The sequence below is a fragment of the Schistocerca piceifrons genome, chromosome 9 (genome assembly GCF_021461385.2).
Source record: "Schistocerca piceifrons isolate TAMUIC-IGC-003096 chromosome 9, iqSchPice1.1, whole genome shotgun sequence".
NCBI lineage: Eukaryota > Metazoa > Arthropoda > Insecta > Orthoptera > Acrididae > Schistocerca > Schistocerca piceifrons.
In genome coordinates, this window is record NC_060146.1 from 100,920,301 (window position 1) to 100,945,457 (window position 25,157).

General features: G+C 42.9%; 1 protein-coding gene across 1 annotated transcript in view; it reads left to right on the plus strand.

The window, feature by feature from the left end:
• The window catches only part of LOC124716899 (persulfide dioxygenase ETHE1, mitochondrial), a 53,245-nt gene that overhangs the window by 11,067 nt on the left and 17,021 nt on the right, over positions 1–25,157 (plus strand). Inside the window, exons 3-5 of the mRNA XM_047243458.1 lie at positions 6,581–6,766; positions 8,041–8,223; positions 21,198–21,314. Of these exons, the coding sequence (XP_047099414.1) occupies positions 6,581–6,766; positions 8,041–8,223; positions 21,198–21,314 (486 nt within the window). The remainder of the gene's footprint in view (positions 1–6,580; positions 6,767–8,040; positions 8,224–21,197; positions 21,315–25,157) is intronic.

Here is a 25,157-nt window from a genome sequence, read left to right on the forward strand (position 1 = left end):
GCAGTGTGGCATTGTTATTTGTATAAATGTCTCCAGAAAGTCTGTTCTCCACTTATGATAATGTGGTTTTGTGATACAACTTCTTTTTCCTCTGCATTGTTCCGCTGTTAATATATCTCTATTGGCACAAAACTGTATTTTATTTATCCTTCAGCTTGAAGGTGGTTGTTTTCTTCTTCAGTTTTCTCTTCATACAATTTGTGAGCTAGTTTTTCTGTATTTACCTTATTCCTTACATTTATGTTTAAGACAAAATGGAACTGTCGTGATGAATTTTGTATCAATCTGTCAATACTCATTACATACATTGTTGTCAGACCTCCAAGCTGTGACATCGCAATACACAGTTAAACTCCCATTCTGAATTTTACACACCATTCCCAAAGTAGAGAGATGAGTAGTCAAGTATAGAACATTTGTTTTATTCGTTTACACGTTGCTGATAATACCCTATCTGTTATCTTTTCTCAAGTGCTAATATAGGGGCAGAATAGAGGAAGCAAGTTCTGCATAGCAGCTGCTGTTTGTTGGGGCACGCATTTCCTCGTCTATTCCAGCCACTGTATCTGGCCTTCATGTTGCATTTCACACACCTTGAAGTGGAACTCTAAGGGTGATAGTGACTGCTTAAATGTTTGTGCTGTAAGATTTGAAAGTGTTACTGTTGATGAAGTAATGAGCACATACTTGAAAGTCGTGCACACTAGCAGTGTTTTTTCATTGCGAGAGTGCACCACGAAAGAGCAAAAGTATGAATTTCTGATAGAGCCCACCATGGGTGAATGCCCATTAAATGCTGCCACACTCACTCCATGCATACATTTGCCCTCTCTTACTGTGTTCAGTCTATGTTATGGTGATCGGTGTATATGCCACAGTCTAATAAAGTTGTATTAACTTTCTTATTTGTGTTGCTTGTCCAAAAACACACCAAAGGCGGTGGCACAGTGGTTAGCACACTGGACTCAAATTCAGAATGGTGACAGTTCAAACCAACATCCAGCCATTATGATTAAGGTTTTCCGTTATTTCCCTAAATCGCTTCTGGCAAATACTGGGATGGTTCCTTTGAAAGGGCACAGGCAACTTCCTTCCCCATCCTTCTCTAACTTTATGGGACCAATGACTTCAGTGTTTGGTCCCCTCCCCCAAATTAACCAACCAAGTTACAACACAAGTGACAACGAGTGTGGGATTGTTCTCAATGTGGTTTTCAACTTCTGGTTGGTCCTCCATTACATAAATGATGTCTTACAGTGCTACTGATGACTTTTTATGCTGTCTGGTTGATCAGCAGGGTGTTCATATTGCAGTGTTGCAGCACCTCAGTCAACAGCAGAAGGCATTCACCACAGTGCAACACAATCAAAGCCACTTGCCTCTGTTATGGCCTGTTCAGGTCTGTCTCAGTCTACATCGCCTGCTCGCCTGCTGTGTCACCCCTCGCACCTCCTGTTTTGCCTTTCGCTACCCCGGTCATTTCTGGCATACAATGAGTCTGTCAAAGAAAGTGAAACCTACGAAAAATAGTTGTGACAGCATTTTCACGCATTTGGATTGACTGATGATACCCTACGCCATGCTTTCTTTTTGTCTTGGTTATCGCCTCGCATGAATCAACTCCTTTGCCCTCAGGCACCCCTGCGGGAATGGTCTTCACTCTTTTTTGATAACATGTGCAACCTTCTTTCAAAGCAGTACTGGGAGAGGATGTATGTCATTGCCACCCAAGTTGAGTTCTGTTGGTGCCACAAGAAACCAGAACATTTCTGTAAGACTTAGGCAGCTGAGCTTCATGGTTTAAGCTGTCGTCGTCACTTTGTCATTGATATGTATAAGGAGTTGTATGCTGATCAAATGGTTTGTGATGCAATCATTCGATTGGCCCCCAGTCATGAGGTTAATGTGCAGGCCCTTCAATATGAAAACCACTCCCTCGCCAACACTCTGACTATTGCACAATTGTTTGAGGTTTTGCAGCTTGTAGGTACTCAGATTGAATTATGGTTTTAGATTGCAGAAGTTCAACCCACTTCCCCCTGACATTTGTAACATGGTGGCAGCGGTCCTTGCGCAAGCCAAACATCACAGTGGCTGGCCCAAGTGACTTCAGAAGCCAGGGCCACAGCAAAGTACAGCAAGCCCAGTAATGAACAACGCAAGCACTCCATGCTTCCCTTTTGTCCGTCATGTTGGTCACTCACGATAGGCCGGATTACCCCAAGTGTTGGGCTATTTACCATCAGTCCAACAAAACAGGGCACATTGCTCCTGTTTGTAATGCAAAATTCCAACAGCCTATTGCAGACAGTGACATGGATGTCAATTGTGTATCAGCAATCTGAATTGCAACCAGTAAGCTTTTATTGATGTCAAGGTTTAGCAGAAGGTTTTGCACATGCAAGTCGACATGGACTTGGATTCTCCCCTTTTAGGGCCAGTGTCACATACATTTGTCACGTACAATAACCAAAGCATTCCAATATTAGATAGTTTCTCGGGCCCGGTCACATATAAATATGTGGTTCGTCCACTGACTTTTCTGGTGGTGAACAATGCATGCACTGCAAATTTATTTGGTTTGGATGCCTTTGACCTTTACGGGTTTAATATTTCTGAAGTAGTTAGTCTCGTATCTGATCATGTGCCTTATACACAACTCGACTCATTATGCTCTGAATTTTCCACCATGTTTTCTGCGGGCTTGGGTTGTGCCAGTAATTTCAGAATCCACATCAGCATGAAACTTTCGGCCAGACCCAGTTTCTTTCAGGCTTACCATGTGCCGATGGCACTACATGGCCAAATCGAGGCAGAGCTCGACCACTTCACAGCCTGCAGGATCGTCCAACTGATTGCATCCGGCGAATGGGCTACCCCTGTAACCATTGTCAAGAAGCTGTCTGGACGGTTACACCTTTGCAGTGATTTCAAAGTTTCTGTCAATACTCAGTCTATCATTGACACACATCCCTTGCCATGCCTTGTGGAACTTTTTGCTAAGCTCACTGGTGGTCAGTATTTTTCCAGGATCAAACTCTCTGATGCATATATGTCACTTCCTGTTGATGCTGACTCTAAATTGCTCTTGGTCGCTGAAATGCCTTTTGGCTTGTATCGATACTTGCAGCTACCATTTGGCATGACCAGTGCCCCAGCGATTTTTCAATGGTTTCTCGGACAACTCACAAGGTCTGTGCCAAGCTGTGAAAATTATCTTCATGATATTGTGGTCTCCAGCTCCTCCACTGCCGAACATCTCAACAACTTATGCATGCTCTTTTCGGTGTTACTGGCCATCAGGTTAAAATGCAATTCGGAAAAGTTCCACTTCTTTCAGCCTTCTATTGTCTGCCTTCAAGGTGTCTAGTGCTGGTATCAAACCCCTTCGTCAGAATGTCTCTGCCATTGTGACTCTTCCATGTCCTACATCGGTCAATGAACTCCAAGTTTCTTTTTAGGTAATATTGGTTATTATTGTGAGTTTTTGCTGGAGGCGGTATCAGTAACACAACCGTTACAAGCCTTACTGCACAAGGGGGCATCTTTCCAATGGTCACAAGCACATGAAGTGGCATTTTCCAAACTGAAGTCTGTGTTACAATCTGTGCCTCATAACCTACCAACTGGGTTAACATTTAATGTTAGCGACATAAGCGTCCCAGCTGGGGCAGTGTTAGCTCATAAATATCTTGATGGCTCTGACTGGCCAGTTGCATAAGCATCAAAGATGCTTAATTCAGCTCAGACTAGATATTCACAAATAAAGACAGAAGCCCTCGCCATTGTTTATACCATAAAGAAGTTTTATGTTTTCCTGTATAGTGCAAAATTCCATCTTATAATGGATCACAAGCTGTTAGTTTTGCTGTAACCTCTCAGCATTATTGCCAGACAAAGCAGCACATTGCCTTCAACGTTGGGTGCTGTTCCTCCCTCGGTACAGCTACTAGATCAACTTCTGCTACAGGCTAAACGCGTGAATTCTGACATACTTTCCTGTCTTCTGGCTGGTCCAGACACAGTGTGCATCACGGCAAGCTGCCCTGAGGACGGTGTTGCCTCCTTGGCTGCAACCTTTGCAGGCCTGGGACCGTCTCCTCATCAATTTTGCCAGCTGTTTCCTTAATGTATACTGGCTAATAGTAATCGATGCATTTTCTCGATTCCTGTATGTTATCCATTGCACATCAACTTGGCCTCTGTCAATGTGGCAGCTGTACTGAATTTTTTTTCCATTAAAGGACTTCCAGCGCTGTTGGTCTTCGATAACGGCCCTCAGTTTGTGTCACAGTAGTTTGCCTCCTGCTGCAATGCCAGTGGCATTTGCCACATTTTTGCCCCACCCTTCCACCTGCAGTCCAGTGGTGTGGCTGAAAGGTGAACACAAATGAACAAGTATGTTAGTCAGTCCAAGCCCAACGTTGCCCCAGATCAGTTTCATTCTTCCTATCGGTTCACACCATTTGGTGACAACAGCCTCACTGAAACACTCCACGGGCGTCATCCCTGGATGCTCCTGCATCTCCTGTGGCCCGGCCAGGGATACCAACCCGTGTAGCCGTCGCCTCATTTCCAGCCTGGGCCCAAGGGTTTGGTCATCGCCCAAAACGGATTCTTGTTGTCATCTCCTGATGCCAGATGCACTGTCTCTGTGATGTCTATATGGAGAAGGACCTCTGTGCACGTTGTTACAAGAAGTTGGGCATGCACAAAGATGACCGGACAACCCCAGCTGGGACATTAATGTCGCCCGCCAGTCTGTGTCACTGGACGGATCACCTGATGCGGCTGGGTCCTTGCCACGACATATGAGGGGTCCCCCATCACCAGTGGACGAACCAGGCACAGCTTTTCCACTATTGCTACCAGTACTGATGCAGCTGCTAACTGTGTCGGAGCCATCTCCTCTGCCTCAGCCAGCAACTGTGGGCGCACCGTCAGCACCAGGCCCTGAACCTGATGGGGACACGGAGCTGGTGCCATCATCACCCATCCTACCGTATAGGTTGACTCGAGAAGGCGGACTAGTGTGCTGCCCGCGCCGCAAGTTTTTCCTACCATATGCTCCAGTATCGACATGTCATCTCGGTCAGGGTCTCTCGGTGGAAGACGCCATGGACATCTCACTAATTCAAGCTGTTCCCTGAGGGAAGAGGAATGAAGTGTGCACGGATTAGCTGTGTGTTGTCACCCACAAGAGTGCACTGCAAAAGAGCAATACTGCGAACTTCTTGTCGGCCGGTGTGGCCGTGCAGTTCTAGGCACTTCAGTCTGGAACCGCGTGACCGCTACGGTCGCAGGTTCGAATCCTGCCTCGGGCATGGATGTGTGTGATGTTCTTTGGTTAGTTAGGTTTAAGTAGTTCTAAGTATCAGGGGACTGATGACCACAGATGTTAAGTCCCATAGTGCTCAGAGCCATTTGAACCTTTTTGTGAACTTCTTATAGAGCCTGCCACAGGCAAGGGTCTATTTAAACCCTGCCAAGCTACACTCTTGCATACATTTGCCTTGTCTTATTGAGTCCAGTGTATGTTATGGTGAGTGGCATATGTGCCACAGTATAATAAAGTTGTACTAACATTCTTGGTTGTGTTGTGTGTCTGAGTTAAAACAGTTGACTCACTCAGTAATGGTACTTATTGTTTCAAAGTATGGGTGACTTCTGAAAAAGACAACCTTCACTATTGACTGTGCAATGCTGCAGATTACATTATTGTTTGGCCACTAAGGTGGGTAGTGGTTGGGAACTAGGGAACAGGGCATTAACAAAAAAAGTTTAAGAGTTAATACTGTCATCTTGACAGAGACGGTGTATTTTACTAATCACACAGTTTCATTTGGCCCCTCTCTTATTGGTGAAAGTCAGCCAGTTTTGTGCTGCTTCAGAATGTTTATGGTTGCCATCAACCTTAACGTACATAGCAGTATTGTGTGCTGGAACAGTAAGTAGCTATTCTGAAAGTAGTGTTTATTCATTTGTAGTGTCACATATAGGGTTTTTTGTTGTTGTTGTTGTTGTTGTTATTATTATTCAGGAAAATGAGGGAAAAGACTTCCTGGTCCATATAGCAATTCGCCATAAACTTTCGTGTCACTTCTACAACACCTTGACACATTACATGTATTTTTCTTTTATAAGCTGTAAAATGGCTGCCCATGGATGAGGTGGTGGGACTTGTCCCAGCAGCCAATTCGCTACAAGCCAGTCAAAAACATCACTCCCAGCATTTTCCACATGGGGTATAGGGGCCACGTGAAAGTGTGTGATTAGTACACACTGTGTGTGTGTGTGTGTGTGTGTGTGTGTGTGTGTGTGTGTGTGTGTGTTTTGCAGCATAACCCGCCCCACATCTCTGTTCTTCCTTCCCTGTTACTTTAGCTCCCTTTCATCTATGAGACAAACTCAACATGTGTGATGTGCAGTTGCTTCAGTTATGTCTTGTGAGAAATTCAAAGATAGGATGAGGAGACATCTGTTAATCATAGAGAAGAAGACAGGCTTAAATAAAGTTTTTGAACTACTGTTGTCCCCAATTGGTTTCACCATACCAAAGAAATTCCATCTTTTGTTGCAGTGAATACACATGTACATGCTGACCATATAACCGGAACTGGCCTACTAAAGAGACTCCTGCCCGGGTCTCGTAGTCTGATATCACGTGCTAGTGGTGCAATGGCTGATGTGTTCGTTGATCCGTACCAGAATATTGAATTTGGGAGGCACAAACTTGAAGTCCGACCGACTCCAGGGCATACAAATGGTTAGTAAAATTTTAAAATTTGAAACATATGTTGTCAAATGTTACTGCAATTTTCATTTTCTATTTTGTATTATGTATCCTGTGTTCTTATTAATAACCGATAATTGTAAGGTGAAAACTGGCTCTTGGAAACAATTGTGTATGTTAAATCTTTAGCTAGGCAGTACAGGTACACATTAGAATATGGTTTTTGTGTGTAATGTTCTGATCTGGTGTCCATGACTTGCAAGTAAAGTGACAGTTACAAAGGTTCACCTGTATACAAGACAGCATGACCTTGAAAATAAATGTATTAGAATCATAGCATAGTAACACAGTGTCCTTGCATATAGTTGTCAGCTTCCACAAGGGTTACGGAGCTTAAGCTAAGTTCAGAAACCTTTGAAGTGCCATATGATAAACTGCTTGTACCCTTACAGTAATCTCGTGAATCTGTGATTGAAGGTCTTACATAGTTATATTGCAGTTTCAAGCAAACAAAAGTAACATATTTGTTCCACAAATTAACATTAATGGTTACATACTAAATTATCATCACATGTAAAATTCTTAGAGAATCCAACTGTGTAAGGTACTAAAATGGAGTCGGCATATTGATAAAGTAGTCATTTAGCAGCATTGAGCAGTGAGGGTACTTTGTATAGTAGACAGCTGTACACCTTGTAAAGGCCTCTTAAGAGATATAGAATTCTTACATTTACTGCACAGTATGTTTACTTCTTAATACTAGTGCTGGAACTGTAATTTCCAGACAAAAATAATTTCCATGCAGACTTTGGCCACTGAGTAATGTTCCGTGTGGGGATATATACTCTTGTTCAAAGGCCATCAACAAGCTCCCATCACACACAAGGCAAGAAAATTCAGAAGAATTATGTTGTCATCTGGAGTGAAGAGTTGAGGATTTGGTGAAATGCATGATAAGTAACAATATTCTCTGTAAACAGACCTGCCTTGTTGCAAGTGTAGACAACTGCTATTCTATGATAAATGCCATTATGTGTATTAAGTATTAATAAAACAGTAAGAGATAAAACCAGTTGTTTAACAAAACTGAAGCAACAGGAGCTGTTTTCAAAGTGGCAGTTACCAGCTGAATTTTCTACGTAAAATGTGGTCTGAGTAAGCAGCAGCAGTTCGGAGTAATTTAATGGTATTTGTTAATGCAATTTGTAACAGTTTATTTTCAGTGTTAATGTATACCTCGACTCATTCCACATCTGTAATTGTAGCTGTGGAACACAGTGGTTGACAAACGAATTTTTTCTCTACAGGGTGTGTTACATATGTCAGCCACGATCAAGGGCTCGTATTTACTGGTGATGCTGTCCTTATCCGCGGTTGTGGGCGGACAGATTTCCAGGAGGGTAACCCCCATACATTGTACCACTCAGTGCACACGCAGATCTTCACCCTGCCAGACACGTTCCGCATCTTCCCTGCTCATGACTATAAAGGTAAGGAACTTGTCATATGATAAGAGACTTCAGTGAAGCTGTAATAGTATCTTACTTACTCATCTAAAGATGCACCCATTTACACGATATAACACATTTGTCCAGTTTTGACAAAATTCTTAATATACATTGACAGAAAATTCCAGATGAAATAAAATATGCTTGTGATGGTAGGTAACAACTAGTCATCTAGAGCATCCAGTTGTGAAGCCTGCTGTGCAACATAATGTAGTTGATGGCCACTCCTTACCATGAGGAGATTAAATGTGTAGTTGTAATGAAAGTTTTGCAGGATGCACATCTAGGCCTTACATGAAACTGTACCAGATTGCAGCTCAGTATGTAGTACAGTGTGGTCAGTTTTTCCCTATTGTGACAGATACGAATAAATTACCAATTTTGCTTTACTGTTGCTCATGATTTAGGGGATTCTCATGCTGAAACTTGGTGATTTTCCTCAACTTCTTTTGGTATGACAACCTAGTTGCTGAAAATTGCTCAGCGTCTAGCAGATTTATCACAGTTGCTCAGAAATCCTGTCGTGACAAATTTTGATAATGTTTTGGCAGCTTTTATTATATGATAGAATGACTTTCTGATAGCGATTTTTTGCTCATTTGCAGCCAGCCAGCATGATATTAAAGTTAATTCAAAATATGTATTCATAAATTTTTTGTGGTCTTCAAATCTCAGATTCGATTTTTGTTTGCACCGCTGAAAAGAGCTCATTTTGTTTGACCAGGAAAAGCTTATTTTATTTTTATGACAAACCAGTTGAAAGACAATGAAGAAGTTCAAAAAGATCATACTTGACTGCCATTACAAGCAAAGAATGTGTTGACTTTTTAAATCTGCACATTTGGAAAGATGTAAAATCTGTTGGAGCTGTCACTGAGTGGCGTTATTTTCCTCAAAATAAAAATTAATTACCTCTGCCTGTGACTTTCCAGAAATTTATCTGTTCATTTAGGCTCTTTCTCACTATTTTGGAAATTCACCCAGCTTGATGGATATTCAATACAACATTTCAGTACATTGCAGCATTCATTTTGCAGGTAATTCTGCATGTCACCTGGCAACATTTGCATCTCAAAAAGATGTCAAAGAATAAAAGAATTTTTAGCACAAAAGCAACAATTACTTCATCAAAGAATTGAATTATGTCTTGCCCAAATATGTTTTTTTCATAAAGCGTTGCTTTTGGAAAGTATGAACTTCTACAGAAATTCTGTTGTAATCCTTTTTGTCTGAAACACCATTCCGTATAAAAGGTATTCTGGGTTGTCACTTTGCAACAGTGGATCATTTGAAAGCTATGGCCGGCCGGGGTGGCCGAGCGGTTCTAGGTGCTACAGTCTGGAACCGCGCGACCGCTATGGTCACAGGTTCGAATCCTGCCTCGGGCATGGATGTGTGTGATGTCCTTAGGTTAGTTAGGTTTAAGTAGTTCTAAGTTCTAGGGGCTGATGACCTCAGAAGTTAAGTCCCATGTGCTCAGAGCCATTTGAACCATTTGAAAGCTATGACGAAGGCTTCGAGGACAATTTGCAGCTAAAAAACAATTACAACAGAAGTTGGATTCGACATAGTCGTAAAATGAAACAAATGAAATACATTCCTCATAATCCACATCTGATCCTTCATTGGGTGTCAGTTAGGGATGCCAGAGGTTAAAAAAAAAAGTGCCTGCACACAACATTTCTGCTGCTGGGGAGACTGATCCAAAAGATTTTCAAACACCTGGCAAAGTAAGGCATGTCCTAAACGCTTAGAACTTAGGCTATTGATTAAAGAACTGAATGAAAAGATGTAGTTGTCAAAGCAGTCAGCAATATTGAAGATTTTGACGTTATCACCTCAAAGGTGAACTATAAAAGAAGTAATGCAGGATTTTGGTGTCTCAGAAAGAATGGTAAAATGTTGCTAGATGTCATGTAGAATTACCTGCAAAACCAATGCTGCACTCCCTTGGACTATTGCCATAAACATCCATCAAGCTACAGTTTGATACTAATTTCCAGTAGACTTTGTTCTCAGCTGTTAAACGTAAAAATGCGGCATATTTTCACTTGAAAAACATTACATCTTCGTTGATGGTGAAAATTGTTGTTGTGAATTTCAAAAGAGCCAAGAAACAATGTAAATGAAGAGAGAAACATTTCTAAAAGTCTAAGGTGGATCAAATTAAGTTTTATTTTAAGAATATCAAAGACAAGCAATAACAGCTTTAACAGATTTACATTGTTTTGAAATGTGCATATTCAAAAAGTCCACACATTCTTTACTCATAGTAGCAGACAAAGCATGATTTTGAACTTCATTATTATCTTTGAAGTGGATTGTCTGAAAAATGAAACAAACTTTATGACCAAACAAAATGAGATCGTTTCAACAGTGTGAGGAAAAATCAAATCTAAACTACACTGTTGAGAGTAGCTCATTTGAAAATCAGAGAAAAAACTAATGATCAATTTATTTGAGTTTATTTTAGTCTTGCATGACTCAGTACTTAATTGGGCAGTCAAGACACCACTTGCACAGCCTTACAACAAGCTGGCTGTCTGCAAACGAGGAAAATATCAGCACAAGAAAGTCATTCAATCGTAAGATTCAAGATGCTAACATGTGAACCAAATTCGTCATGTCAAGAGTCATGAGTGAATTGTGAAAATCTGCCATACACTGAGCACATGTTGTTCAGCAAACCAGCTGTTGTTCCCAAAAGGTTGAGCAGATGTACGAAGTTTCAGAGTGGGAGTCCTCTTGTCATGAGCAATAGTAAAGCAATCTTTGTGATTTATTTGTGTATGCTGCAGTATGGAAAAAACTGTGCATGGCTAGGGTCCCACCATATTACCTGTCAAGCTGTAATTTGGTATGCCTTCATACAGAGTGCATAAATACATCTTGTAATGATTTCATTAAAATTGGAGAGGGTCGAGTGAGGACTGTTTAAATTTAGATCCCCTAACATTGAATGATTTTAAAATTAGGTCCCCTAACATTGAATGATCCTAGTTTTGTGTCATCGTTGCCACTGTAGAGTCTTGTACCATGGGAAGCTAGGAGAGAATGTTGTTTGGTGGCCAATATCCTCTTTCTATAACACATCTGCACACATGTATTAACTGGTTCTTTATTCACAAGAACAAGAATCTATTTATCTTAAGCTGGTCCATGTGTTGTAGTACTAGCTCTTCCCTAATAGTCCATGTTTGCCTCACTGCTGGTGAAGTACAAGTGCCACTACTAACACTACACTGGTCCCTATGTACTGACTGAGACTCTGACTGGCTCTGTCTGTGACTGACTGGGCCCTCTGGTCCACAGCAGCAATCTAAATACTGGCGGTCGAGAGGGTGTTGGCAGCGCGTTGTTTGCGAGTCTGTCTTTGGCCTCTCTCCTGATAGGCACACTTGATTCAGCGCCTGTTATTGATCTTCTTGCAACCTCTTTGCCGACCGAGTGTGCTGGTGACAACTTACGCCAGCACACCTAGAACTACTGATAGACACATAAAAGTAAAAGTGACAATCTCTCTGGCTTTCAGAAGTAATAGTTCCTACTTGGATGGTAGGGGGAGGATGGGACATAGATCGAGGAAGGTTAAAAAGAAGGGCAGGTTGCTCCCCAGAGTGACAGGGGTCCACCTGTAGTGTGAAGAACAGCAGGGTAGGGGAAGGAGGGGGGGGGGGGGGAGAGAGAGAGAGAGAGAGAGAGAGAGAGAGAGAGAGAGAGAGAGAGAGAGCCAGCCAGTGGTGGGGTTGGAGTAAGTGGTAGTCGGGTGAAAAGGGATTACATGGGACTAGTTTTATGGTGGTGGTGAACACACAAAAGACAATTTGGTGCAGGGATGACAATTTGAGAATGTCACAATTTTGACATCATCGTTTGGAGGTTAGAAGGCCAACAGAAGGCGACAGTGGATGGTGTCTATAGGATATCGTATAGAGGGTGTCTATAGGATATCGTATAGAGTGGATCTCGTTTCAAGGCTTGACATAAGAAATTGATAGCCATGGCAGAGTGGTGTGTTGAGACATTTGAGGTCTCATTGGTATTGGGTGTTTAGGGAAGAGCATGATGGAGGTGTACTTCTGAGTTTATTGGAAATGGGAATTGTGTTAGTCAGTGCGTGAGAGGTGGACAGCAGCCAGGAGATTTGTTTGTAAGGTCTGTGGGGTGGTTGGGGGTGAGGAAAGCCTGGGAGATGATGATGATAATGACAGTGACAGTGGTGGTGGTGGTGGTGGTGGTGGTGATGAAGCAGCTGATGGATTTGGTGGTAGTTTTCTGGTTCATTTTTTCTTTCATAGACTTAATATGTTTGACCATTTTTTCCATGTTTATAGTGAGAGCCAGTTACCAATTGAGGGATGGTGTCAATGTGGAAAGCAGAACCCCAGCTGCAATAAAACTTCAATACAATTGGTTTCAATTGTGATTGGAATATCACATTGTTGGTTCAGTCATCAATCATAAGGTCTTTATGATGCAATTCCCCAGCCCTTTTGCTTGCCAGCTATCCTTTTCATTTCCACATAACTGCTGTATCCTACATCACCAGTGGCCTGATACATTCCTTCCACTATTTTGTCAACTACAGATGTTATCAGTGACATGTGTCATATTAATGTTCCCAACTATCTCTTCCAGTTAATGGTGTTCTTTGTTTCAGTTTTTTTCCCTCCTGCTTGACTCATTGTAGGACATCTTCATTCCTTACTCAGTCATCCATCCAGTCTTCAGCAGCCTTCTCTACAAGGGTTTCTATGGTAAGGAGCAGTCAAATGAAAACAAGACAGATGGAAAAAGTAAACTGTTTATTATTTCAAAAACAGTATTTACTCTGCTGTGAGACAAGACAGTCAGTGCCTTCGTAGAAAAATGTTTCCAGTTGCCTGTGGAACTATGATTGTATGAGGGCTGTGCAGAAAGTTTTTAGCCCCTCTCAAACAGGAAGTCTGATGTCAGTGGGATTGTTTCAGTTTGAAAGAACATTGTATCTCAACCTTGAAGTGTGTGGGCACCAGTTCCCTCACCACTGGATTTCAAAACATACTGCGAATGGTAAGCAAAGCCACAAGCAGTGCTGAATCTGACACAGTGTGAGATGGATCTGTTTCTCCGTGATTGTCGTGCAAAGATTTATTATGACTACAGAAAGAAGTTAACTGCAGAAAAATGCCACTATTCTCTGGTGCCTGTTTTTGCTGACTCTACCTCTTCTAATGCCACCATTGTAAATTGGTTTTGTGAGTTTTCCAAGGGTCAGGAATATGTCACAGTTGTTTGGAGATGAACCCTGTCACAGTCGTCCAGCAGTGGCGGTGATCCAAGAAAACACTAATACTGTGAGGAAAATTTTCGAAGATGATCCTCATCTCACATTTTGTGACATTGAAGGGACCTTAAATATTGAATGACTGTGACACAGACTACACTCCTGGAAATTGAAATAAGAACACCGTGAATTCAATGTCCCAGGAAGGGGAAACTTTATTGACACATTCCTGGGGTCAGATACATCACATGATCACACTGACAGAACCACAGGCACATAGACACAGGCAACAGAGCATGCACAATGTCGGCACTAGTACAGTGTATATCCATCTTTCGCAGCAATGCAGGCTGCTATTCTCCCATGGAGACGATCGTAGAGATGCTGGATGTAGTCCTGTGGAACGGCTTGCCATGCCATTTCCACCTGGCGCCTCAGTTGGACCAGCGTTCGTGCTGGACGTGCAGACCGCATGAGACGACGCTTCATCCAGTCCCAAACATGCTCAATGGGGAACAGATCCGGAGATCTTGCTGGCCAGGGTAGTTGACTTACACCTTCTAGAGCACATTGGGTGGCACGGGATACATGCGGACGTGCATTGTCCTGTTGGAACAGCAAGTTCCCTTGTCGGTCTAGGAATGGTAGAACGATGGGTTCGATGACGGTTTGGATGTACCGTGCACTATTCAGTGTCCCCTCGACGATCACCAGTGGTGTACGGCCAGTGTAGGAGATCGCTCCTCACACCATGATGCCGGGTGTTGGCCCTGTGTGCCTCGGTCGTATGCAGTCCTGATTGTGGCGCTCACCTGCATGGCGCCAAACACGCATACGACCATCATTGGCACCAAGGCAGAAGCGACTCTCATCGCTGAAGACGACACGTCTCCATTCGTCCCTCCATTCACGCCTGTCGCGACACCACTGGAGGCGGGCTGCACGATGTTGGGGCGTGAGCGGAAGACGGCCTAACGGTGTGCGGGACCGTAGGCCAGCTTCATGGAGACGGTTGCGAATGGTCCTCGCCGATACCCCAGGAGCAACAGTGTCCCTAATTTGCTGGGAAGTGGCGGTGCGGTCCCCTACGGCACTGCGTAGGATCCTACGGTCTTGGCGTGCATCCGTGCGTCGCTGCGGTCCGGTCCCAGGTCGACGGGCACGTGCACCTTCCGCCGACCACTGGCGACAACATTGATGTACTGTGGAGACCTCACACCCCACGTGTTGAGCAATTCGGCGGTACGTCCACCCGGCCTCCCGCATGCCCACTATACGCCCTCGCTCAAAGTCCGTCAACTGCACATACGGTTCACGTCCACGCTGTCGCGGCATGCTACCAGTGTTTAAAGACTGCGATGGAGCTCCTTATGCCACGGCAAACTGGCTGACACTGACGGCGGCGGTGCACAAATGCTGCGCAGCTAGCGCCATTCGACGGCCAACACCGCAGTTCCTGGTGTGTCGGCTGTGCCGTGCGTGTGATCATTGCTTGTACAGCCCTCTCGCAGTGTCCGGAGCAAGTATGGTGGGTCTGACACACCGGTGTCAATGTGTTCTTTTTTCCATTTCCAGGAGTGTATTATTTATGATCATTTAGGTCTAACCAAAAGATGTGCCTGTTGGGTGTGACATTACCTGGCAGAAGACCCAAAACACAGAAGAATGGGTTGGTATTACTTTACGCTTGAAAAATTTGACAAAGGATGGCCCAAAGACACTTACAGTATTGTCACAGGTTACAAAACATTGGTGTACCATTATGACCCTGAAGGTAAGTGGCAGTCTTCACTATGTTGCTTTTGTGGTAAGGAACCACCCACAAATGTTCGGAGAAGTAGGAGCTCTGGAAAGCCATTGGTGGCCACTTTCTTCACCAAGATGGGTCATCTCACCTCTGTGACCTTTGACGTAAGTCACACAGTCACTGACGAGTGGTATGTGACTGAATGTCTGCCGAAAGTCATTACCACATGAAGGTCACAGCACCTAAAGTCGAAGAGGGTCACCTCCTCTTGCACCTCAACCATGCCTCAGCACTCAGGACTTCCAGAGTAGTGGACTTCGTGGAGAAGGAAAAAGTTTGTGTGTTCCTGCACTCACCCTATTAACCTGATCGTACTCCGTATGACTCCTGTTCCCAAACACGAAGAAAAGAATTTGTGGGCAGCAAAGGGACTATCACAACATACAACAGTTATCCAAGCAGCTTCCCCAAAGAAGTTAGGACTGAGGTATTTTTGAAGTGATTTCAAAGGATGGAAAAATGTAGAAGTGCTCATGGAGAACATTGTGAAAATTGTTAGTTATATTATAAATATAAAAAAACATTGAATTTCTGCTAAAAATATTTCGCGTAACCCTGGTACCCAAGGTGTGTACCTCTTAGCCCAAAGCAAATTGATGGCCACAAAGTCTTTCTTCAGGGCTCTAAAAGTATGAAAATTGCATGAGGAGAGATTTGGAATGTGTGGAGGACGTGTAAGGGATTCCCAGAAAAACTCAGCAGCATAGTCAAAACAGCCATGGTAACGTGTGGATGAGCCCACATTTTGCTGAGGTTGCTTTGACAATGCTGTAAAAGTTCCGCTGGGAAGCTGTTACGCATCCTCAGTACAGTCCCAATCTCACCCGATGTGATATCCATATTTTTGGACCCCCTGAAGAAAGATCCTAAAGGCTTTGGACAAAGAGGTGCACACATGGGTACAATCATGGTTCTGAAGGCAGTGCAAACATTTTTCCATCTCATGGTGGGATAAACTTATTAACAGTTATGCTGATTACTTTGGAAATATTAAACAGTTTACTTTTTTCCATCTGCCTCGTTTTGATTTGCCTGTCCCTTATAGATTAATTTCTGTTTTCCACACTGGCTGTATTTCACAACCAAGTAGAGTGGTTCTCCAAAGATAGCTTTTCATGAGTTGTTTCTGTTCCTAAAGTTTATGTTTTTGGATTAGCAGCTTGTTCTATTTATAGAAAACCCTTTTGCCACATGTGATCCATGCTTCTAAGCCTTTTTATCAAATTTATGTAGAAACAAGAACAACTCAGTGGAATATAAATAATTTAGGGAGTAAAGATAACTACTCGCCAAATAATGTAGTTTCCGAGTTGTCGATAGGCAGTTGTAATCCTCCTGGCCTGGATCTTCGGTACCTCCTGTCCCACAACTGCCTCGTCCAGGACCCTAACTTCACTCATCTTGCAGCCAGACACTCTTACCTGCAGTCTCTCCTTCCTGTGTTGTCTCTCCCTCTCCCAGTCCACTCCTCCACAACACAGTGTGTTGTGCGTGGCTCCGTCTGCGTGTAATCAGAGTGAGTTCACCAGTGTCACATCATTCCCATTCAGTGCACCTGCTGCCCCCCCCCCCCCCCCCCCCCAGAGCCAGACACTCTTACCTGCAGTCTCTCCTTCCTGTGTTGTCTCTCCCTCTCCCAGTCCACTCCTCCACAACACAGTGTGTTGTGCGCGGCTCCGTCTGCGTGTAATCAGAGTGAGTTCACACCAGTGTCACATCATTCCCATTCAGTGCACCTGCTGCCCCCCCCCCCCCCCCAGCCATCAGCCACTTAGCTACACTTCCCAGATCCTCCCTCCCACTCCTCATGTACCAGCACCCCTCCCCCCCTTCGCACACTCTCACCCCAATCAAGCAGCTGCAGTGTGGGCACAATGACGTCATCCAGGATAAAGTTTCCATACGGGTGCTTGTGCATGCGTGCAGTGTATTCTACCTCTATCTACACTGGTGAACCGAAGCATTACAGCCACTAGCTTAATAGTGTGTTGGTCCAGCTCTGGAATGCAATAAAGCAGTGATTCTGCATGGCACGGATTCAAAAAATCCTTGGTAGATCTCCGGAGGTTTGTGGGCCTAGATATCTGTGCACTGGTCACTCAGTTTCCTTAGATTACTGGCCAGTGGTTTGTGGGTGCAGAGCTGGCACCTGATAGCTTCCCAGATATGTTCCTTAGGGTTCAGAAGAGCAACTTTTGTGATAAAGACATGAATAAAAGTTCACTATCATGCTCATAGTACAATTCTGGGCTTGTGACATGAGCAGTTATCCTGCTGGAAGATGCCATCGATGTCGGGAAAAACATCATATTTGATGGGAAGCAAATGCCCCCTATAATATTCGAGTTCTACGACAGGTCCCATGGGAGCCGAAGTGAATGTTCCCCATAACATAATACTGCCCCATCAGCCTGCATTCCTGGCAGAGCACAAGTTTCAAGCAGCCTTTCCCTCAGATGACGGCATCTCTGCGTGCTGTAACGAGGGGTGTGTTTCATCTGATTGAGTGACACATTTCCATTGATGCACGGTCAAATCTCATTGGTGCCGTGCCCACTGCAATCATAATTGGTGACTTTGTCATGTCGACGTGAGAACACGTATGGGTCATCTGCTGCGAGCCCCGTGTTTGACAATGCGTGCTAAATACTGTGCTCTGAAACACTTGTTTGTGTATCAGCATTGTACTCTTGTCATCAGATCTGCCACAGATCGATACTTATCCTGCTTTACAGAGAGTGTTAGCTTCAAACCTCCATGTCCAGTTATGAGGTGAGGAACTCTGGCAATTTGTTGCCGATTCATAGCTTCACTATTCTTCACTACTTTCCTTAGAAGCTCAAGACAGTCGCACACAAACAGCCAACTGGCTTTGCCATTCCTGAGATTTCAGTTCCTGGGCACAAGGCCGTAACAATCTGCCCTTTTATTACAGTCATTTATGTCAGTGGATTTCCCCATTTGTGGGTTATATTGACACTAAAATAATTCCCAGTTCATCTCTGCTGCACATATATATTTTCTTATCGTGACACGTGTCTGCATTGCTAATAGACAGCATTTGATCTAATGATGGGCAATGGTCGCAATGTTTTGTCTCATCAATGTATTATAAAATTCGTTCATCTCTTCCAGAGTGTCTTGTCCAAATTTTAACATTTAGCCATCCATATTGTCCACCTTAATGCACACTATTACCTTAGTTTCCTTTGTTTTTATATGCGTAGTTTATCCTCCAGCCAGAACATATTCTATTTCACTTGGCACCACGCCCAGTTCCCATTCACTTTTACTGATACTGAGCGAGGTAGCACGGTTGTGAGGCACTGGATACTCATTTGGAAGGATGAACGTTCAAATCACTGCCTAGCCATACAGATTTAGGTTTTGTTTGGTTTCTCAATGATACATCCAAAATATGCCTTTTTGTGTTCACTTTTGTATGTGTTCTTGGTGCTTTTGACAAAGAATGAAGACTTGCCTGTTTTATCAAAAATGGAAGACAAGTGTCAAAGCACATTAATTCCTGTCATCGCTGATAATCTTATTTAATGTTTGACTGGCAGCCAAATGTGATCAACCTGGTTACAAAACACAGGAGTACTTAACATTCTCAAAACCACAGCATGCATCAACAATTAAAAACAGGCTGAAATCCATAGAGCATTGCATGTTTATTTTGGAAGACTACTTTGGAAGATCACTGTGAGAAAAATATGGGAGGAAACTACTGATTAGAGAAACTTATGGATCTAAAGTCTAATGAACTGAAAAAATTTGTGTGATTTCAGTTTGTTAGGATGTATATCCAATTTCCATATGTATTAGAAACTTGTGCTTTCCATTTTCTTTCTCTTCCATTTAAGCAGACTGAGCCACAGTAAAGTGTGGATAGGTATGGCTAGTAGCATATAGATTATAAATGATGTTATTTTATACTACTCATTCTTTTTTTCTCCAACAGAAAACACTGCTGTGCAACAATTTCATTGTGCATTGAATGTATTAAAACACAACTGACCTTTTCCATCTCAAGGACCAGCCATATGTAATTTACTCACAAAGAAATGTTTTGTTATCAATCATGAAATTACTGTCTCTGACACTGATATATGTAATCGATTACCAGCTAAGGAAGTGTTATTACTAGAAACTGCTGTAGAACGCATAACCTTATCTTGCCTAGAAATATGCATTACAAGTTTTCTAAGCAGAATGCCAAAATGAAGTTGGGACATTTGATTGCATGGACGCTAGATGGAACTAGTGGATTCCATAGTGCACATGTGGACATTGCATGTGTTCAGTCAACATTGACACTCAGTCTGGATGTAATTTTAACATTTATTGTGCCAGTCATGCACCACTTATCTGCCTCGAGCATATGTTTTGCAGATGATATTTTCTTCTTCTGTGGCATCTTCTTAATAGCATTCACCTAATACATGTCCTTCCCCCATCCTCTCTTGCACCACCACAGTTATTAATTTTGTTTATATCATACAACTGGGTAAGTTGTAACATTGATTGCTGATGAATTTATGCTTTGGGACAAACTGCCTGTGTGGTCTTAGCTTATTCTTTCCAATGTAGTATTATCTGCTCAACTGTTCTGTGACTGTCATTCTCTTGGATTACTACTCCGAATCTGTGATAATTACTTATATTTCTTTTACACCACATTCTTTTATAAATAATTTTTCGCTCTAGTTATAAGTCATTCAGGTATACATTTTCTTCCTCGTTACATACATCGACCACAGTAAACAACTATGTTTTGTGTGTGTGTGTGTGTGTGTGTGTGTGTGTGTGTGTGTGTGCGCGCGCGCACGAGTGTATACCTGTCCCTTTTTCCCCCCAAGGTAAGTCTTTGCGCTCCCGGGATTGGAATGACTCCTTACCCTCTCCCTTAAAACCCACATCCTCTCGTCTTTCCCTCTCCTTCCCTCTTTCCTGATGAAGCAACCGTGGGTTGCGAAAGCTTGAAATTTGTGTATGTGTTTGTGTGTTTTTGTCTCTATCAACGTACCAACGCTTTCGTTTGGTAAGTTACAGAATCTTTGTCTTTAGATATATTTTTCCCACGTGGAATGCTTCCCTCTATTATATTCATATGTTTATCCTTCTGTGTACAAGAGTAGTATTAATTAATCTTCCTTCTCTTATAACGTAACATAATAATTCTTGGAAAGTCTGTGCTTCTTGTGGCAATCCATACCTGTTTATTCCCATGACTGGCCTGGTATTTCCTCTCACAGAGCCACCACAATTTCTGTTTGGTGCCGAAGATGTGCATCGTCCCTTGATATAGCTCACTGTGTACAAAATAAAAAAAAAAAATATCAAGCCGAGGGGCAATATGTGTACAGTTATTCTCAACATGCTATATCAACTGAATCAAACAAAATTTGGCAAAGCTTCTAATTTTGATTATTCAATTTTTAAGGATTTCGAAGTTATTATTCTCATATTACGTAAATAACTTTTGGTTGCAAGTATCATTTGTCGGTAAGAACATGTAGCGATATCGATCTCCCCTCTGTCCTTGTATTTGTTAGCACATACCTCAAGTGTATGTGTCAATGAATGTGTTATTTATGGCATTTATTCAACCTCTATACATCACCAAATATTTTCAAATTTATTCTACCAACATCCGTTGGGAAGGAGGACATGTGATTGATTGTTGTGCGTGACAGACATTATCAAAATTGTCTTGCAGAATGTTGCTTCTATTAAATTTCAACACACACACACACACACACACACACACAGACAGACAGACAGACAGAGAGAGAGAGAGAGAGCCACAGCCACAGATACACACTACCTTTTTGATAAGCACTAATATACTTGTGAATACAAAATTCATTTGTATTTCAGGTCAGACTGCATCTACTGTAGGAGAAGAAAAGAAATTTAATCCCCGCTTGTCAAAAAGTGAGAAAGAGTTTGTGGAGATCATGAACAATCTGAACCTGGCATACCCAAGACAAATTGGTATGTACATACACGATTTTAGAATGTAGATACCTAAAGTCACTGAGTAAGCTGAGATTAGGAACCAGTGGACATGACCATTCGTACTGCCCTTTCCGTGTACGTTCTATATTCTGTTAATCCTATTTGATACAGTTCCCACACCCTTGAGCAGTATTCTAGGATGGGTCACATAAGTGTCCCCCCCCCCCCCCTCCCCCTCCCTCAAAACTGTTTGTAGATGCTTTGCATTTTTCCAGTTTACCAATGAACCCCATAGTTTGCCACATGCTTTACCTATGACAGAGCCTATGTGATTGTTCCATTGTTCCAGTTCACATCTTCACAAACTGTTGCCCAAAGGTATTTGTATGAGCTGACTGATTCCAGCTGTGATTAATTGGTATTATCATAGGATACATCATCTACATGTGTCGATGATTGCCCATCAGAGATCACACACTAAGTCGTCCCAACCACAAAATCCTCAGTCCAGTTATAAATTTTATTCAATGCCTCAGAGAAGCAAGAGCAGAGTTTTGTGCAGTCGATGTTTTTGGAATCTGTTTGAGACAGAGGAGGTCACACTGTTAGAGATACCTCATTACATTTGAGCTCAAAATATGATCTAAGCTTGTACAACAGACAGACATAAGTGACATTGAGTGGTAATTTTTTAGATGATTTTTGCTACTTTTCTGGTAGACAGGTGTGACATCTGCCTTCTTCCAGCCACTGGGGTTGCTTTTTCTTCAAGGCATCCATAGTATGTTTGGCTGATAGAGGAGCAAACTTACCCATAAACACTGTATAGTATCCAATAGGAATTCCGTCGGGTCCTGGAGCTTTGTTCAGTACTAGCGATTTCAGCTGTTTCTCAATATCACTGGTACTAATTAAGTGCCACAGATTAATAGGCTTTATGTAGTTGAGTAAAATTTTGGAGTCTTTCCCTAGTAACATAAGAGACAAGCAAAGCAGGTCAGTATGCAGTAGCTGACGAATGCCAACAAGGAAGAACTGCTGACGTTGCATATTGCGACAAAAATTATTGCTACACACTGTAAGAGCTGGATGTCCAAAGCACCGATGCAGCAGAACGACATCACACGAAGGGGAGGACGCCGCCATTGTGTTGACCACACAGAGTGGAGGCATAATTTGGATGCAAGAATAACTGATACTGACTCTGCAAAACTGCATCAGCTGCTGCTTTTGTAAGGTGAAGTACACATCCATTTAGCAGAAACTGGGGTGACCAGAGAAGCTGACCAGACAGAAAAGGTAGGCCAGGTGGTCACGGCTGCCACAAAGTGGCAAAGTAGAGGGCCATCCGGTATAAATATTACTCCTGTTCCAGTGGAAATATGACTCTGCAACTGACCAGCCTGCAGGCTGCTCCTATGTTAATTTATCTACTGCTCGTCAAGACTGTCTCTAGTCTCTGCCGGAACAGAAACTCTTGCTTGGTGGCATTGCCACTGCAAGCATCAGTGCCACCGTTCGAGTCGAGACTGAGGGAGAGCTGTGAGCGGCGTCAACCGACAGGCCTTCGAGTGGCTTAACTGACCAGTCGAAAGAATGGTGGACATTCGTCATCACAGGTGGCATGCCGTGGGCACCACCTGCCTGCTGTTCCTGTGGGAATACTTTGATGTTGCGCGCTATACTTCTGTCGGAAGTCGCAGCGTGACTCGACCCGACTTCACGTGCTCTGTGCAGAGCCAGTGAGTGACTGTCGGTGTGTCATGTACGATGTCAGTGAGAGCACTATGGTTACCCACTTCCCCAAACTATTAGTGCCTGAGGTTGTTCGGACAACATTGGCCGAGTTGTGGCCAGTGACCCTTGACGTTGCCGAGCACTAATCCTCATCTTCATTGCTGCAGTGACTGAGATGGTTTGGTACATGCGAATGTGAGCATTCTGGCGTGATGAGTTCTGCCCGCTGTTGCTGCTGACAACAATGAATTAAAACAACCGTGTACTTTGAAGCAATAAATGCTAATTTATAAATGATGTTTCATTAGCAACTTCATGGGCTAAACGACCCGTCTTGCACCTAGCCCCTGCTCGCATGCGCCTGGGGCTGACGGTCTATCGAGATCCTGACCTCGATCACCCACTGTAGGATCTGGTGCTGTGAGTGTTGCAGTAATATCTATGTATCTCATCTCTGCAGTGGTGGAAGAATTGAACTGGGATACTCCCGTGTTAGTAAACTGCTTACGTTTCATAACAAATGTCTACCTGTTGCACCAACTTTGGTGGCACTAACTCGGTAAACAACACACAATCATTTACACTGTATACACATTGGATTATTCTATGTACAGTTCGTGACTGTGTGATGAAAATGGACCATTAATCCTTTCAAAAACTTGGAGATGGGCATTTAAATGTATGGCGTTGCTGGATGTAGTGACTGGAAAGCCAAATGAGTAAACAGACCAAGGGTGTTGTCTTAAGTGAAAGTGTGTGTTGAAACTAGTGAAAGTGTCTGTTGAAACTTACGAGAAACTGAATTTTTGAGAACCCATGTTCCCAAGAAAGCACTGTTAGTGTAGTAAAATTTGAGGAGATTGTGTTGAAATGTGTGGGAGAAGATATATTATACTAATGAAATTTCACTGCACACTTTTAACTCTTTGGCTGCTGCAGACATGCTGCCTACATTTTGACCTGAGCATTGGGTCACTATAGCCTAATGTGTCTACCTGCACTAAGTAACCTGCATCTTGGCTTCTACCTTGGCCAGATTTTCCTGAACAGCCTTCCTCACACTGTGTCGATTATTTCTGCGAAACCTCCTAATACTGCTTTAAGATTTGTCATCACTGAGATGAATCTTATTGTAGGTGTAAAAATTAGTTTCTGGCATTGAAGGTTCTCTGATAAATTATAGTTGTTACAAACATGCAGTGATGTAAGGGTTGTCTCTGTGAATTTACAGTTGCTACAGTTCTGCAGAGATGTGAAGATGGCTTTTCCTTCAGTTGTTTCTGATCTAGTTTTGGTAACCCCTTCCTAAAGTTACTATCACTTTCAGATTCTTTGTATTCAGAAATTTCTTGTCGAAACATGACTGATGTTACACCTTCTGGTGTAGACAACTTCGGACTGTTGCTATCAGAATCTGTGGACGAGTTATTAACAATGTCGAAATCAAATAACTCGTCTTTACTGTCACTGTTTGTATCTCCATTATCCCTTTCAAGTGCAGCCATGATGCCTTGTCATTTTCTTTGTAGAGTAGATTGTCAGAAAAATACTGTGATGGCAATCCTGATGAACAGTAAAAGGTAAAGCAACATTGATTGCAGAAAAATGGTATCATGACAGACAAAGCACCGAAACATATCTTAGCAGCCACTGTGAAAAGCTACTGAGATGTGGGACAAAACAGCACTCAGGTACCTGAATGGTAGAGCATCTGTGTTAGTCAAAGGTACTCAGTGTTTGGCAAGTAAGGCAGAGATAACACATCACACTTATCAGCAGCACCTGGGGACTGTGGAGCACAAGTCAGCTTGTCAACAGCAGTGGTGGAGAGTACTGATGGAACAGCTGTGGGCCAAATGATTTGTACATTAGAGTTATTTTCTGCCAGTGAAGTGAAGTGTTGAACTTTCTACTGTCACTATTGTTCCCAGAGAACCCCTCTGTCAACTGTGACGGTGTTTTGATCTGATACACACAGCCACATGTAGAGTGACATAATTTATACATCTCATTCACCACAGACTACAGCGCGTGCAAAATAAATTGGCACCTAAGCAGAAAGGCATTCTTGTCCTCAGCACTGGGTGAGCGCACCCATTTGATCTGAATGGGCAGTAAGTTAGTTTGCTGTTACCTGCTGTG